This window comes from Lemur catta, chromosome 7 (assembly GCF_020740605.2).
Source record: "Lemur catta isolate mLemCat1 chromosome 7, mLemCat1.pri, whole genome shotgun sequence".
Lineage (NCBI taxonomy): Eukaryota > Metazoa > Chordata > Mammalia > Primates > Lemuridae > Lemur > Lemur catta.
In genome coordinates, this window is record NC_059134.1 from 107,217,547 (window position 1) to 107,235,502 (window position 17,956).

The 17,956-nt window shown below is 54.5% G+C and overlaps 1 protein-coding gene across 4 annotated transcripts in view; it reads right to left on the reverse strand.

The window, feature by feature from the left end:
• Nucleotides 1–272: 272 nt before the first annotated feature.
• The window catches only part of DEAF1 (DEAF1 transcription factor), a 42,041-nt gene continuing 24,357 nt past the window's right edge, over nucleotides 273–17,956 (reverse strand). For all 4 annotated transcript variants that reach the window (XM_045558517.1, XM_045558518.1, XM_045558516.1 and 1 more), the window contains exons 11-12: nucleotides 6,027–6,116; nucleotides 273–730 (exon numbers count right to left, since the gene is read on the reverse strand). In XM_045558517.1, the coding sequence (XP_045414473.1) occupies nucleotides 626–730; nucleotides 6,027–6,116 (195 nt within the window). In that variant the 3' untranslated portion in view covers nucleotides 273–625. The remainder of the gene's footprint in view (nucleotides 731–6,026; nucleotides 6,117–17,956) is intronic.

Here is a 17,956-nt window from a genome sequence, read left to right on the forward strand (position 1 = left end):
TGGGGACAAAGACCCTGCATGTGGAAGCCCCTGCCCGGGTCACTCGCTGCCTGGAACTGGCCTCATCGCGGAGTGGCCGTCAAGTCCTTGTGGAACAATCTCGTATTAAAGGACAGAGGGATGACAACTCCTCTTGGAGCTTACGAGGCCCTTGCCAGGTGCTGGCGGCAGAGGCAGGTGTTGGCGCTCCTGCCTGTGGCCGCCCCTGCCCGCTGCCTTCAGGACACACGGAGCAGAGAGCCCCAGGGCCGGAGCTGGAATCGGGGCAGGGAGACTTTATTTACAACTTTATTGACAGACACAACACGTATGTACAAGCGTCACAGGGCAGGGCGCACCCGTGGGCCGGACGGGACACTCGGAGCCCGCCCGGGATAAGAAGCACCGTGAGGGGCAGGGGCGGCTCCGGGCGGCCTCAGGGAGCCGTCAGCCCCCCCTGGGCTTCCGAGGAGGAGCCACTCCCTGGGACACAGTTCACATAAAGTCCATCAACAACTTGGCCAGCAAGTTTCTTCACCTTCCCACCTCTTCTCCTCCACGTCCCCCCAGAGTCCTTAGCGGGGTCCTCGGCCCGCGCCGGCCGCGCGGCAGTGCAGAGGCCCCGCTCGCAGAGCACCTCCGTCCCTCAGACGGGCACTTTCTCCATCACGCTTTCGGCGACATGGACGTCGTCCGCCTGGACGGTGACGGCTGCCGCCTGCCCGCACACCTGCTGGTGGTCTTTCCAGTCCTGCAGGGAAGGACACACGTCAACAGGGCCGCTGGGGGCCCCACACAGGAGCAGAGCTGGGTGGGCTCCCTGGGGCCATCACCCTATGTGGGCTCCACTGGGGGGCTGTGAGAACGTCCCCCCAATTCCCCTGGAGGCCTCTGCTCCGAATCTGGCCTTCCCCACGTTTTCCTGGTTTAAGGCAAACGATAAACCAGGGTGAAAATATGTTCATATTTGATCCAGTTGTTTTGTGTTACGAATTTAAGCAAAAGAAATATTCTTGCAGATCATACTGGGACTGAAAAAAAGACAATAAACAAATAAAAAAGAAATAAATGATACATGCAGAAGAATATTCACATACAATGTTGCTGTCCACAGTGTTGTTTACAACTGCGAAGATGGAGGGACCCACGCAGCCAGCCCGTGTGCGGCAGGGGAGGGCTGTGTTCCCCCAGGGCTGGCCACCGCCAGGTGCTGAGCCGCCGCCGCGCACGGCAGGCTCTGGGCAACGCTCGGCGCGGGGGAGACGGGCGAGCTGGCGTTAGGCGGGCAGGCGCGACCCCGAACGCGGGCGGTTAGGGTCTGGTAACACACTAGGGATGTATGTGTACGTGTGTACATAAACACACACAAGAACAGAAACGAATACATCCAAATGGTAACAGGGGTTATTCCCTAGATGGCAGAACTCCAGCTGATTATACTAAAGAAGAAAAATTGAAATAACTATATCAAAAGAATAAAGTTTCAATCTGAAATTGCCTGGACACAGACTATCAACCTACACAGCTCTGCAGACGCGCGCTGCAGCCGTGTGAGTCAGGTGCAAACGCAGCCCCTGCCCCGCCGCCCCCGCCCCGCCGCCCCCGCTTCCACCCTGGGCACACCTCTGCCCCCACTTGGAGGATGAGGGCCCTGGACAAGGTCCCCCATGAGTTCTAGATGCTTCTGTCTCCAGCCCACAGATGCCAGTGTGCCGTCAGCACTGAGTCTGAGCAACAGCAGCCAAAAGGCAGGTGCCCAAGGCCGACTTTTAAAATCTCAAGTTCTGAATTTTTTTTCAAGCAAACTTTTCCATCTTAAACACCATTATCTGAAAAGCCAGAATTGGAAATTAGTCTTTTAGTTTTGGAAAGATGGAAGGAAACTGGCTAAATTCATTAAACACTAACAATAAAAATGCTTGAAACAAATAAATGACAAAACCCAACATCATAGACCTTAAAAACAATGACTAAAAAAATCCAATTAAGAAAGAATCCAAATCCGACTTAAAATGATCCAGGCCTCGAGGATGAAAATTCTGTCTGGGGCTTCGGCACGCTCAGCCCGGAGCGCAGCGCACAGAGCCCAGCGAGCAAAGGCAAACCGGCGGCGGGAGCGGGGTCTGAGGGAGGAAGGGTCTGGCCGCGTGGGCGCAGCCGGCAGCACCCCCAGGCCTAAGGCCAGCCCGGGCGAGGCAGGGCTGCGCACGGAGGAGCTGAACAGCTGCGGCGTTGGACCCAGCGGGCACCCAGCAGACCACAGGGCTCAAGGAGGAGTGCAAGGACTTTGGGGACAAAATTGGCCAGTTTCAGAAAACAGTTGGTAGTTTCATGCAGCTTGCTGACCGACTTGCCAAAGCAGCAGCAAATGCAAGGTGAGGGCCGTGGGGGCTCGGAACTTGCCGGCACCTCCGGCAGAGCAGAGAGCCCAGCAGCGGCAGCGACTTCGCCCACGGGAGAACAGAAAATGCAGCTAGAAAGGCATCGGGTTGAATATGTAGCTTTGTGTCAAGTGGAAGCAGAACAAAATGAATTTGTTGACCAATTTATTTTTCAGAAATGAACTGAAGATTTCACTTTTATAGTAGGAAGGCAAAAAAAAAAAAAAAAAGCCGCCACCCCAAACCATAGAACCTCTGCACTATTCCAGCGACTGGACTAAGGACCCGAGCGCGTCACACTGTGCGTGGAGCCCTCTGTGGGCCGCGCTGTGAGGCGGGGCCTCGTTTTAAGCGTCAGTGCACAGCTGCCACCGGCGGCCACATAGGAGGGTCTCATCTCTTGCATTCTTATTCTGAACTAGGCTGTCTGTAAGCTTTGATCTTTTTTTGCAAATTTATAAAGCTGTGGAAGGAAAAGCAATACATTGTTGTTTTCAAATGGCAAAAGAAAAAGCTCAGGTCAGACCAGCGCGGAGGCTCAGGCCTGCGGTCCCGGCGCTCGGGAGGCCCAGGCGGGAGGATGGCTGAGCCCAGGAGCTGGAGGTTGCAGGGAGCTGTGATGATGCCACTGCGCTCCAGCCTGGCCGACACAGCGAGACCTTGTCTCAAAAATAAAATAAAATTTTTTTAACTTAAAAAGACATAGCAAGTACTGGCAAGGATGTGGAGAAACTAGAGCCCAGGTACGCTGTTGGTGGGAATGTGTTTAATGGTACAGTTACTTTAAAAAATGGTTTCCTGAAAAATTTAAACATAAATTTACTCTATGACTCAGCAAGGCCCCCCTCAGGTGTCTCCCCAAGACAAACAGAAACATCCGTCCACCGCACACGTGCGTGGGATGTTACCGCATGCCACCCACAGCGGCCGGTCAGGAAACCCAGATGCCCCCCTGCCGAGCATGTAACAAAACACACGCACCACGCAGCGGGACATTACCCAGCGCTGACACCTGCTACAACACAGATGGAGATCACGTGGTGGGTGACCCTGGTCACGTGAGACATGCGGAAAAGGCAAATCTTCAGTGACAGGGCAGACGCGGCACAGTGAGGAAAGGCCGCACAAGGGACCTTCTGAGGGGGACGATGTTCTAAAACTGAGTCCTGGTGTTTGCACAACTCTATAATTTACTAAAAATCACTGAACTGTACACCTAAAAGGGGTAAATCTCATGGTATGTGAGTTATACCTCAGTAAAGATGTAAAACACTCACACACCCCTCACGTGGGTTCGGGAAGAAAATAAACTCTGCGCAAGTTTAAAGCAAACACAAGCCATGCTGTCGTCCAACCCATGAGGGACAAGCAACGCTAACTACCCCTCCAAGCGCTTGCAGTAGCACAGAAAATTACCAAGGAAGTCACGCCGGACAGGACAGGACAGGACAGGAAGACCCACCACGAGCGCCTGTCATTGTCACAAGCAGCTGGGCACCTGCCTGTCTAGAGCATGCACAAGAGAATTATGGCGTTTGGAATTCACTCTGCATCAACTGAAAAAGACCAGAGCCTTTGTCTTTCTCAACACAGCATGTCACGAGAGGACAAACAACACGGTCGGTGTAAGCAATGGACTCTCTGTCGGGATCACCCCTGGAACTTAGCCTGCCCAGTTCATGAACTGAGTGAGGTACAGGCCTGTGGCTCGCCTCAGCCAAACGTCCTCTGGCTGCAACTACACCACCAAGAACCCCAGGAGTCTTCCCTGTGAAGACTCAGTCAGGGAAGATTCACACACCAATGCCCCCTTTCCCAGATCAAAAAGCCAGTACGAAGCCACTGCCACTGTCCCTGGTGGCCACCTGCTTTCAGCTGGTCCTCCCAGAGGCCCTAGGCACATGTCACAGCGTCCCAAAGTGGAGTGAAACAACTTTGGATGCCCTTTCCTCAGTGCAAAAGCTTGTCACCGAGACCTGCGAGAAAAGCAGACTCTGGTTCTATTTCCCAAGCCTCTGGCGCCCTGGGGACGAGCGGGGCCGCAGAGACAGCAGGGGACGCAGGTCGCACCCCCACCACACACTCAGTCTCAAGCCTCAGGCCGCGAGCCTGCGGGGTGCTGCGGCTCCTGTGCCCCCAGGAAGGCCCCAACAGGGCAGTCCTGGGGGTCTGTTTTCCTCTCCTTGCTGTGCGGCCTCCTCCCTCTCTGGGCTCTGCAGACCCGGGCCCGCCCACACCCCACGCAGGCTGGGCCTCCTCGGCGGCTCCCTCCCGCTCCTGCTCCCGTCGCAGCAACTTCAGGAAGCCACCACTTCGCGAGTGCCCAGCCGCAGGGCGCTGTGAGCAGACAGGGCGGGTCCTCAGATTTGTTTTCCAACTCAGCCGCCCAGCGCAGCACCATTCACGACTGTGCAGAGTTCCAGCTTGGCACAAAGTGGAGACCACCCCCCGCCCCGCGGCTCAGCGAGGGCCACCACCAGCCCACCCGCCTTGCTCCAGTGGTGCCGGGAAGGAGGTCCCTGATGTGCCCACTGCCGCCGCTCTGCAGCCCTGGCCGTCTCCGGACTGACCGCACACTGGACCTCGGCCCCAGCCCTGGGGCCAGCACGTCACCTCGGCACCAGTCTCCTCAGCCCAAAGTGAAAACCAGATGGAGAAAATAACCCGATAAACTGTTACTTTTAAAACATGAGTATTCCTTAGAAACATATTCTATGAAGAACAGGAGATGCTGCTATCACTGTGCACAGACGAGTCAGAGACCAAGGTCTGAAACCCTCCTGCAGCCCAGAAAGCTCTGTCCAGCATCCGCCGCTCACCGAACTGTCTCCTCGACGCTGCCAACACCAGGACGGACAAAACTCGGCCTCTGCTCTCAGGACGCTCACAGCCGCACCTCTCTAAAATGACTGTAGTGGGGAAAATTCTGGCATCTTGCAGAAAACATAACCTGCTCAACAGGTGACAAGGGACAGAAACTAGCCCCGGAGAACGTTCCCTAGTGGCCTCCTGCAGCCCAGAATGGGAGGCCGAACAGTGACACACCGCAGGACGCTCCTAGGACACTGGGACCAACAACGCCGCAGTAAGACTTGTCTTTAATAAAAATAATAGGATGACTAAATGCCCCGAAGTACTCTAAGGGTGGAAAAGTTATAAAATCTTGAACTAGCACTTGCTAGTCTAGAAAAACTCTCCTGAATTTCCTTAGAGCCCAGAGCTGAATAAGAGACACAGAAACAGGAGCAGTGCCCAGCCACAAAAAACAGCGGTGCCCACACCTCTTGTGTTACCCTGGAGGGAGCTGGCGCCCGTTCTACCAAGTGACGTATCGCGAGAATAGAGAAACAGGCAGCACGGGCACCACCATCAAACTGGCACTAACCGATCACCACTTAGGTGCACACACAGCGGGAACAGTCATCGGTGGCGGGCAGGTGAGGGGAGGAGGGGACGGGTATATTCACACCTAATGGGTGCGGTGCACACCGTCTGGGAAGCGCTGACACCAGGGCAAGGGCGGAGCTGCGGTGCACAAGGGGGAGGCCAGGAGTGAGGGCGGAGGTGTCACCTCCTGCAGAGCTGGGCGGTGGCTCTGGGGACCTGAGACTCCTGGCCTGGTGGAGGGGCAGTGGGGGCACGAGGGGCGGGGCGGGGAGGCCCTACCTTGCGCTGGCAGAAGGTGGAGCAGTAGTTGACCTTGTGGCAGCCCGTGCACTCGCTCAGGGCCTCCCGGCCGCAGTTGACGCAGGACTGCTGCAAGAAGCACACAGAAGCCGTCAGTGCGAGGGAGGGGTGCCGCCCCCCACCCCCAGGCTGCTCAGAGCCGTGTTCCCCTTGCCCCACACCAAGGAACTGCACGCCAGCCACGCAGGTACAGAAAACCAAACTCAAGGGGACACACGGCTGCGTCAGGGGCTCCCTGAGCAGGCTGGAGTGTGACCGCTCCGTTCTGAGCTGGTTCGTGTAGTTTACGGACGTGACACATCAGGCATTCTGTGCATTTGCCCTCAGTCAAGCCAGGTACGGCACATGGGTCAACATCCTTGTCAATAACTAATTGAAAGCCGCGTACGGGGGCTCACGCCTGTAGTCCCAGCTACTCGGGAGGCTGAGGCGGGGGGATCACTTGAGGTCAGCAGTTCAAGACCAGCCTGAGCAAGAGCGAGACCCCATCCCTACTAAAAATGGAAAAACTAGCCAGGCGTGGTGGTGTGAGACTGTAGTACCAGCTACTTAGGAGGCTGAGGCGGGAGGATCACTTGTGCCCAGGAGTTTGAGGCTGCAGCAAGCTGTGATGATGCCACTGCACTCTACCCAGGGCAACAGAGTGACAATCTGTCTCAAACAAATAAATAAATAAAAGGCTAATTACGGTGCTTGGCAGTTGTGATAAACCCTCTGAGAAGGAGAAGGTCACAGACCCCAGAGGCCTCAGTGCCGCCGCCACGCACCCGCAGCAGGGTCTCGGCTCCGGCACACAGAGCAAGCCACACACCGCCGTGCGCGTAAAGCTACGGAACCCCAACCTGACACTATTCTTGCGTATATGTGCAAAACACCATTTCTGGTCTGAATTTCCGCTTCCTTCTTTGCAAAACGTTATCTTTACCATTACTGCCACTGTACCACTGGTAAACATTACCACCCCCACATTCACTCAGAAAACATGAGCATCCGAGGGGGTCTCAGGTGCCACTGTCATGTGCCCTGCCTCCACTTTAAATGACAAACACTTAAACGACAAACAATCTAAAACCACATAGAGAACTTCCTCAGGGAGAACAAAGGCTTTACAGACTTGATCCTGAGGCCCCGGACGGCCAGCTCCTCACACGTGAGGCCGAGGCGGGGCTCTCGGGACAGCGGTGCACGTGCCGGGCCCACGGGCTACGTGAGCCGAGGACACCGACCTAGGGCCGCGCTCCGGCTTCCTGGGCTGGGTGCCAGTGCGGCTCAGCTCTGTGCTGAGGGAGCCCCGTCACCGCGGGAGCCACCGACAAACTGCACCTGACTCCGCTGGCGCCTCTTCGCTGCGAGTGCTTTCACCTCTCGGCCTTTCTAAGTGCACCGAAAACCATTTACCTGAAATGGTTTTCAGGTAAGGTCATTACCAATGACCTTTTAGGCAGCTGGACAGAGCCCATGATACTGAGTTCAAGTCAAAAACATCAGCATGGACTCAGGTTCACTTAGCACATGGGTAAGAGACAGCTGTAGAGACATCTGCACACGCGTCCCTGCCGTGAGCTGAGGGCCAGCAGCCACGGCACCCAGGAGCAGCGAGCGTCCCCCGCCAGGCCTTGGTCTCTGGCTCCCCCTCCAGTGAGGACCAGGGCTCCTTGGAGAAGTGGCTGACCTGGGGCCCGGGCGGGGGTCCCACAAGGAGCCTGGAGCACCCCACGTACCAGAGAGTCGGAAGTGCTGCCACAGGGAAGGTCCACTGACGGGCACGTCAGAGGGACGCAGGAGCCGAGCGGAGGAGCTCCCCGTGGCCACAGACGGAACAACGTGAGCAAAAATCCCAGAGTACCAGGTGGATCCCGCATATAAGGGAGCCCATCCTGGGAGAAGCCAGCGGGGATGGGAAATGCACCTCTGGCCAGGAGAACTGCTGCCCTGCACCCAGGCCCGCCCCGTGCAGGGGGAGCACCCCCATGTAGACTTGCTTGGTGACTAAATGTGCGGAAGGAACCCCTCTGCAGAGGGGTGTCAAGGTTGCCTGTGATGTCACCTGTATGTCAGGAACCCACGGGATGTGTTCTCCTTCCCGAGGCCTGTCCTCCCGCCTCCCCATGAGGAAACCCGGATAGGCCCAAGTGGAGAGACGTCCACAGGAGCCCGGCCAGACTCCCTCCCCTCCGAGCTGCAGGGCATGAAAAACAAGGGAAGACCAAGAAAGCCTCACAGACCGGAGGGTGCTGGGGAGACGCCGCAAGGAATGCCCAGAGCAGGAAGAGGACGTTGTCAGTGAAATCCAAACACAGTCTGGAGCTGAGACCGAGATGTGACACCCACGCCCTGTGCTGAGAGACATCACAGCGGGAGGCCGACCAGGTGGAGGAAGAACCTCTGTTAGCTCTGCAACTTCTGTGTAAACCTGAAAGTTTCCCCAAGTAAGTTTCTTCTTTCAAACAGCCTTTCGCACCATGGAAGAGGAATGTGCGCACTGCAGAAGGTTAGTGCCGGGATGGCATCAATGAACCCCACTCTGCTTTCCAAAAGCCTGAGGACCACACGGAGGACAGACCCGCCAGGGCAGCCCCTCAGCACAGGGACCACACCTGCTCACGAGGCTGCAGCCCCCGACCCCCAAGGCCCACTGCAGCTTAGATGTTGAGCGATTGGCAAGGGAACAAGGACTGAGATGAGAAGTGGCCTCCAGACCTGGTGCCCTCGCTGAAGGGGCCGTCCCCCTGCACATCACACAGCAGGGACGCCGAGTCAGAACACCACCCTCATACGCGGGACCCATCTGGAGAAAAGCCTGTAAGTACCTGAGCAAGTTCATTATCGCTGGTTTTAGACTCTACAAACCATGTATGACAGGTAACTGAAAAAGCAATTTCTCCGAAAAGAGCCAACCAAGAATAATAAGACCATGGAATCACTTATAAAATGCCCATTAATTCTTTGACTATCAAGGAATACATTAATAATATATTTTAATATTTGTTATTCTTTCTGCAAATAAACTAAAAAGTCTAACTTGGAAACTCGCGGGCAGGTTCAAGGCTGTGGTCTCCGGGAAAGCCCATCATTTCTGAGAGCATCAGACCCCGCGGTCAGTCCCTGAACCCCATGACCTTACAGGAACCGAGCAGCGCCGTGGATGACCCCGAGTAGGCAGAGCTGTGCTCACCAGACACCCAGCCCGGACAACTGCCCAGAGTGCCCGTCTGGCCTCACTGCCCCGAATCTGCCGCCGGCCCTGCCTCCCTCTGGAATCTCCAGGATGCTTCCGGTCAGTGCACACCCAGCATCCTGGCCTCTGCGCTCCAGGCCCCGCCTGTCCCCAATGACTGTGACCTGCCACGGGGCTGAGCTGCCCCCACGATAAGGCGCTGGGAGGGAAGTGGGCGCCATGTGCCTCCAGGAGCATCTTCCTCCCTGAGGACGGCTCTCTTACCGACATAAGTTTGGAGGAAGGACGCTGGATCTAATCAGTCCTCAGGGTGTTGGACGCAAGCTCTCGGGGTGCAGCCCTCCCGGGGCGCAGCGGCGGGAGCAGCGGGTGGAGAAGAATCAAACAGCCGCAGCCGCAGCCTGAGCTCCAGAGGGAGGCGGCAGCGTCTCCCAGCACCGAGGCCTTGGCCAGGTCCCATCCTGGGCTTCGTCTCCTCACCTGCTAGGAGCGCATGGGCGTGTGCCTGTGTCCATGTGCGAGTGCCACACCCACCTTCCCGAGCTGAAGGGAGGTGTGAGTGGGGTTGGGACTCTTGGGCCACACGGTGCTGAGAGGCCACCAGGCCCAGGGCTCTGGTCGGGGTGGGCTGTGGCCAGCAGCCACCGCTGTGCTCCCACGGGCTGCTCTGACCACCCGCCCTCCCCAGGGACCTGGCAAGTGGTGGTGCCGGGTGGTCGCCCCGACACAGCACATGGAAATGATTCCAGGTGGTCGTAGCTACTGGTGTCACTAGCACTGGCCTGCCCAGGTCTGCCAGCTCTGAGGGTCGTCTCCACTCCCTCGTCCCCTCCTGTTTGCTGGCATGGCCGGCTCTGGGGCCGCCCTCCCCAGAGCACTCCTCGCAGGGCTGTCCCTGGGGTGACCGAAGTGCGCTTCTGCGAGGGCCGCAGCAGCTCAGCCCAAAGATGAGAAGCGCAAATTAGGCTGGATTGTCTTCCTGAGAGGAAGCAATCGAAATACGAAGAAACCCTCAGAAAATCAGGCAGGTTTATCTGAAAGCTGAACCGAATGCAAGCACATAAGTAGATGAAAGGATTAGTCTAATAGCATCTTTCTGGGCTAGGGCCAGAGTTTGTTGTTTCTATGAAACCGCCACAGTGGGGATCATGGAGGTGGCAGTGGACAAAAACCAAGTCACAAACCCACTGGAGACGGAAGCTCCTGCAGCATCTCGTCCAGCCGGCCAGGCTGGGTCTGGCTGACGTGGGGCCGCAGACGGGCCACCAACAGCAGCAGCAATGTCCCTGTGAGAGCCCTGAGGGAACTGAGAAAGCATGCGTGGCCCTTGCCCAACTCAGCGCTGGTGGCCAGCTGTCCCCGGCAGTGCACCTGCTGCAGGCTCCCGCCAGAGGCAGCATTTCTGGGGGGGACGTTGGTGCAGCAGCGGGCATCAGACTATTCAACCATCAACCCCCAAGTGTCCCGACACTGACGCTAGCAAACCGTCACGCTCCCTTGGCCACCGAGGGAGGCTGGCTTGGCGATGAAATCCAGCTTTGATACAAAACAGGCGACGCACGTGTCGCTGGTCTGCCTGGGCCAATTTGGCTCACGCGAACACCAGGTTTACACTAAAGAAAAAGGCAAAAGCCCTTCTTTTCAGAACCCCTGTGCCTGGATTTGAAGGAGGCACCATCCGAGCAAGGAAGCCCCCCTCGGCACGCTGCTCCTGGCACCGGCGGGCTGGGCACTGGACCAGCGTCCAGACAAAGCACAGACCCACTGCTGAGCTTTCTAGGAGCCACCCACGTGGCAATTCATCCTAAATTTACATATTCCTCTTCCTTTTGTGCACTAGTACGCTATGCTGTATTTAACCCTTAAAAAGGAAGTTAGGAAGACTGGAGAAAGGCCGAGAAAGCGCTAAAAGAAACAGGGCCAGGCTGGAGGAGCAGGGGTCAGACCGGGGCGGCGTGGCCGACCCCAGCAGGGGCCATGGCAGTCAGCCCAAGACCCTGCGGCGCTTGGCCGGCCTCTGCTGGACACTGTGCCCGTGACAGCCGAGGGCATGTGCTCTTCTGCCTTGTTTAATCTCTGCAGAGCCAATTACGTACACACGGATGCAGATTTTCCAAGGTTAAAATTGGCAAAAACTCTCTTAATAGTTTCAGCTGGCTAAATTTGATTTTTTTTAAAGTTTCAGGTAAAATGCCAGGTGGCCTCAGGCCCCCTCCCTCTGCTGTAAGTACCTGTGTTCTCAGGGGCTCTTGAGTGAGGCCCCTGCAAGCTGCTCTTATTCTCGCGTCGCCCATGTGGAAAGGGCCAGTTATCAGGGTTTGCCTGTCAGACCCCGACTTGCCCCATCTTGGTCAAGCAAGGGCACTACTTGCAAATAACACGTGAATGGCACAAACCTTCCTGTCACCCAGTGGCTCAGGGAATGAAAATTCATTTTAATCCCAGTGGATGTTTCAACATTAGCATTACAGAAACGCCTCGACATAAAACCATTCAGGCCTTTCTGCAGGTGAAAAGGAGGCACCTGGCACCGTCCTGCAACACGTGCCCTCCACTGTGGCCACCGTCCCCCCACCTCTCTGTCCTCCCGACTCCCTCCCGCCCCAATCCAGGCTGGCCTTCCAGGGCCTGAGGCCTCACCCCACAGGATACCTGGAGGGAGACGCTGAAAGGGTCCGCAATTCTAATTCAGAGTCACCATCACACATCACAAGGGCCTGGCCACCCTGCCCCTGTCTGTGTACTATGGCCATCACGTCACCGCAGGGGTCAAAGTGACATTGGAAAGGCCAAAGGCACCTGCTACCGAAGGTGGACACCACGTCTGGAGGTGCTTGTGGCTGTTTGTCAGGCCACCCCGAGGGGCGGAGTGGTGGTGGGCTCTTCACCCTGGCCCGAGTCCCTTCTGCACAGTGAACGTCTCCCCAGCCAAGCAGCCACCCGCCACGTCACCAGGGGCACAGACAGCCCACCCAGAGCCCCCAGCCCCACCGGGACCAGCCGCCACCTTGATACTCCATAATGGGTTACTTTTCCAGGCTTGGGCCTGACCACTGGCTGGGGGCAAGGCTCAAATTCACACCGTCAGCCTCACAGGCACTCACGCTTCCCAGGACCCAAGAGCTCCTGCTACGACTAAAATGGGCTCCTTCCGGCTACGATGTCCATAAAAATCCAACCTTTCCTTGATTACATACAAAGAACACCTCTGAGCCAGTAGCAGGCTTTGATCCCTCCGGCTCCGTCTCCCCGCAAGGGCCTGGCCTGCTGGACTCTAACAGGTCTCCACACTGTGAGACGGGCTTCCTAGCTGGGAGTTATTTAAAACATCTCAGAAAACAGAAAAAATAGAAAATTTCTGCACTTCCTTAGATAAAAAGAGCTTCAATAAGTCCCAGACATTCAACAAACATACACAATGTAGCACATCATGGTGGGCGCCTGTAGTCCCGGCCACTCCGGGGGCTGAGGTGGGAGGATTGCTCGAGCCTGGGAGGTCGAGGCTGCAGTGAGCTGTGATCACACCTCTGAATGACCGCTGCACTCCAACCTGGGTGACAAAGCAAGACCCTGACTCTAAGAAAAAAAAAAAAAATGATAATTTCCCTCCATTCTAGTGAAGTTTAGAATTTGGAATTTGTCTTTTTCCTATAAACCATAAAAGTTTGCTTTTATACCATCAAGAAAAAAAACTTCAGAAAATGAAACTCAGCGTGTCTGAGCCACATGGCAGGGTGTGTAAGCAAGTCCACCCCTTCCATGACGCTGAAGTGGGGACAGAGGCCTCTCACTTGGCTTCATCGAAGCTGTACGCTCAGCGATTCAACACAGCGCGGCCCACGCTCCACTTGAGAGAAAGGGCGAGCGTGGCCGGCAACGGCTGCTGGCATTTTCCGAAGCACAGGACGCTGAACGCAACCTGCTTGCAGTGGAGAGAGGCGCAGCCCTTGCTAACTGAAAGGCTTAGCGTTCTTCTGCCAAACGGGATTTTATGGATAAAGGGATTTCATGCCACATTTCTTTCTTAGAAATACATAAAATTACAAATAAAACACAAAGCCCAGCCTTTCGGGCGGTGGGGGACTCAGCCAACCCAGCAGCAGTAGGCAGTCCCTTCAGCTGATCTAAGGGACACAGGTGCCAGAGCCCTATAGCACACAGGGCAAGAGGCCACCTGTGACAGCTCAGGGCAATGGAACCAGGATGGCTCCTCCACTGACGGCCCCCTGCCCACAGGTATGGGTAGCTCTGTCTCCCGAGGGGCTGCAGTCATCTCAGCCCGGCTGAGCCAGTGGCTGGAAATTGAGGGGAGGAACCCCAGAAAGGAGAGCCAGGGAGCGAGAACGCCCCACACGGCACATGAACTCCTCAAGTCCTCGCCAGGCCCCTACCACCTGCACGGTATGAGGGAAGCAGCCCTGGGAGCCCAGCGCAAAGCAGCCGCTGAAAGACAGAGGATGCAGCTGCTGTTCACCACCAGGAAGAGTCTGAGTCTTAACAAGTCAGAGAGGCTTGGTAAACACTTCAGGCTGCCCAGCAAAATTCAGAAAAACCACATCTTCCCAGATCCAAGACTAAGGATGTGTCAGAAGAAAAAGCCAGACAGACCTGCCCCGACAAAGTACAAAAACTGAGCGTCTCCAAGATAGATGGTCAGCCAGGAATTTAACCGCCTGCTAGAAATCCAAAATCCAATACTTTTCAGGCAGATAACAGAATCCAACGGAATTCAGAATCTCTACCACATACACATCACGATGTCCAATAAAAAAACCACAAATTACCGCACATGTAAAGAGAGGATCGTAGGATCCATGGTGAAGAGAAAAAGTAGACAAAAGAAACAGATCCTGAGATGGCCCAAATGTTGCAATTAGCTAAGATTTTAAAGAAGCTATTAGGAAATGTCCAATCAACTAAAGGGTGATCATAATGAGTGAACAGCTGACGAATATAAGTAGAGAAACAGAAACTATATAAGATAACTGTCTAGTGTTCAATTTATTGCCTCTCAACAATGAAGCACCCTGCAATACACACTCTGGGATAACAGGATTCCCTCAAACATTTCTCCTTCAAAGTGAGCATGATGCCAACCAAGCTTCTCCACAGAGGAACTACAGGGACGATGCAGAGGGAAGCGCCTCTCCTGCAGTTTGCAGCACAGGCCAGGGGTCACGTGGGTGTCAGGACACCCAGCTGGGCTCTGCCTGCTCTGGGCCCAGGACATGATTGCTCTGCCACCCTGCAGCCGTCCCAATCCTGAGCCCAGAGCCCCTGCACGCCCTGACGGCCCCTGCCCGTGTCGGTGCCCAGACGCCCTCTGTATGCCATGCCACCAACTTCTGCTCACCTGCTTCCCAGGCTACACCCTGGAGGGCTTCCTCCTACTTGCCCAGAAACTCCAGACCAGCTCGGACCTGACAAAACCAGTGAATTTCTCTGATATCCTGTGAGCTGAACCACACCTTCTCCGACAAGGTCTGAATCCAAGCCTTGGAGCAGGGGTTGCCTTCCAAATCTGTTCTTCCCTGGGTATTTCCTATCAGAATTAGGTACCATATAGTTTCCTTATATCTTATAGTCACTCTCTTGTCATAGTTAATAACTCTTTATATTAAACTCCTGTTTCACCTATTGTTCCTATCTCTTGGTTGGACTTAGACTACTGCTATAAGAGCCAAACGGAAATTTAAAATGTGAAATTCTAAGTCTAGAAAGCACAATAACGGAAATGCACAATTCACTAGAGCTGAGTGGTACACTGGGGACAGCAAAAGAAAGGACCTGGGCGGCTGAACGTGGAGCGACGTAAATTAACCAACACGAAAAACAGAAAGGAAAAAACTGGGGGAAAAAAAAGTCCAGAGTCTCCCGACCTACAAGAAAATATCAAGCAGCCAATACATACTGGCAGGAGTAGAGAAGAAAAAATGCAGCATAAAAAGTATTTAAAGAAATAGGAACTGAAAATCTTCCACACTGGTGGAAACCAACTTAGAGATCCGAGCTCGGCTGTATCGACCACGACTTTTACTTCCTGTGTGCTGAAGCTTTGGCATCTGGGGCCCTGCTGACCGTGGACGAACAGCCCTTCCCTGCGCCAGCTAATCCCTAGGGATAGTGAACTGCCTGCCTGCTGCAAACCCACTGCTCCAGAGCCCACCCACCACCTCCAGGCCACCAGCCATGTGCCCAAATCACTTCAGACACAGGTAGCAGACAAGGAACAGCACCTATGTCCCAGAGGCCTCGAAAGTGATTCAAACCAGCCAATCCTAAGGCTGCTTACTCTGCCTCGCCTGTTCCTTCCCACGGAAAGCACAATACAGGCTGCTGCCCACAGCCCCCACCCCCCGCCTCCTGACCGACCCTGGTGCTTCCCCGTGGGAGCCTGCATGGTGTGCCGGGCTCCTGTTTCTAGGGATCTACGAGCACAAACTTCGTGTGACAGCTACTGCCATGTCTCATGTCTTACCATGCCTGAGTAAGAAAAGTCCCAGGTATGCTTAGAACATCAGCTGACCCCAGAAAGGTTAAATATGAAGAAAACCATACTTACGTACGTCATAGCCAGACTGCTAAACCCAAAGAGGAAGAGAAATTCTTGAAAGCAGCCAGAGTAAAGACATGTGACACACAGAAGCTGAACAACACAAGCACAGCCGACTTCTCATCAGAAACTACTGTGGCCAGAAGACGATGGAATGGCATCTTCAAAGTGCAGAATGAATTCTGGGTTGTCACCCAAAAATGTCCCTCAAAAATCAAGATGAAATAGAGACGCTTACAGATAAACAAAGGCTGAGAGAATTCATGGCCAGCAGACCAGAACTACTAGAATGCTAAAGGAGCTCTTTAGGCTGAAGAAAAACTAGATTTGAAAAACACTATTAACCACCTCGACTTACAGTATCACAGAATATTAAAACTAATGACTGGCTCGTGTGTGGAGCCTGAGTCCCTCGGGGTGCGTGTGCAGCCAACGCTTTCCAGTGAGTTTTCTAGTTGGTTCCCTGGAAGCTGTTTAGTGGTGATGAGTTCTCAACTCTCTCTCGCTACTCTGAGAAGGGGCCCACGTTCTTGACCGACACCTCACTCCTGAAGTCGGTATTAAAGACTCCTGACGGGGTCTGGAGGCTGATGAGCTGGGTCCTGTTATGCTCCCCAGCCCTGTTAGCTCAGATTCCGCACAAGGATGCATCGACCTGTTTCACGGCTCTCATGGGTGTTCCAGAAGCCTTGAACAGAAGCCTTGTGAGTGCAGCCGCCTGACCAGCACTCACCTTTCGAGGGGCAGCAGCTGCGGCCACTTGAACTTCCCAAAACCTAAACCCACTCCTGCCCGAGAATCCAGAATCTCACACTCGACTCAACAGGGTGAGCGTCCAACACTCATGACGAAGTCTCTTTTGGGGACTTGCCCTTGAGACCCAGAAAAGGGTCTGTTCTGGGAGGACATTAGCGCCGTCACAGTGAATGCTCCCCCGGCTTCAAAGCCAATGTGGAGCTTTGGATGAGTTACTAGTGCAGGGGTCACTGCCCTGCTCTATGCCAGGGACAGAGCTGGCAACAGGGAAACGCCTAGAAACAGAACAGACCCAGTTCCTGTCCTCAAGAAGCTCACAGTCCAGAGGCGATAACTCACTCGGAAACAGAGAATGTGGGGGTGGTGGTAAGTGCTGTCACGTGACTAGAACAGAGTAGCGGGGGAGGCAGAGGAGTCCATGGAGGGGCTGCCTCAGGAGGCCGGGCTCGAGCAGCAGCCCAGCCTGTGAAGGGGGGAGAGGGGCATTCCAGTTAGAGGAAAATAGGCTTCCAAACTGGAAGAAGTTTAGGGTATTCAGGGAGCAGCCAGAGGGCAGGTGTGGCTAGAACATCTTAGGGGGAAAAGAAGCTGGGACCAATTCAATCACAAAGAAGTTGCATTCTATAGGAACCATGGAAAGCTGTTGAAAGGTTAATTAAAAGAATAAAAATATCATTAAAACACTTCTGTATAAACCCCTGGTATATCTGAAACTAGAATACACCTGTGGAGCATGGGACATCTCACAAAAAGCACTGGAAGTGAAGTATCTGCCAAAATGCTAGAAACTTCCTCCTGCGGCAGCCCCCTGGAGTCACGAGTGTGTGCCGTGTGGGGCTGTCACGCTGGCTGTGTGAGGGCAGGATGGAAGCAAACACGTGCTCTGACTTTCAGGGCGCTGAGAAGCTGAGAACCTCCTGCTTTGCTGGGACACCATTTCATGCCAAGTGCTGTGCTGGGTAATGGCGATGCTCTATCTCCTTCTGCCTCTAGAAAAATGTTATGAGATGGTACTATGGCATGCTTCAGAAAGGGGGAGAATGAGATTCAGGTGGCCAAGGGAACTGACTTGTGCAAAAATTACTCAGCTATCTGTCTGCAGACCCAAAGTCTGGTCTTTCCATTACACTTACTTTCTAGATAAAAGTCAAGAAGTTGGGGCATGTAGACAATCTTTATGACAAATGATTGTTCTCTGTTTTAATGGAAAGAAGGAAATTATGATTGAAATCTAGAAGATGTTTAGAGATGAAAACAGAGAACTACAGATATAGTGTGGACCTGTACCCCAGAGCTGGGAGGAGCTCTTTCGAGTCCAAGGAGATAATATTAACACTAGTTGCCAACTTTACACAATAAGTAGCCATTTTACGTTGCAGTCTCTCCCCACAGGATGAACTTGTTGAAAACATATGTAAGTTT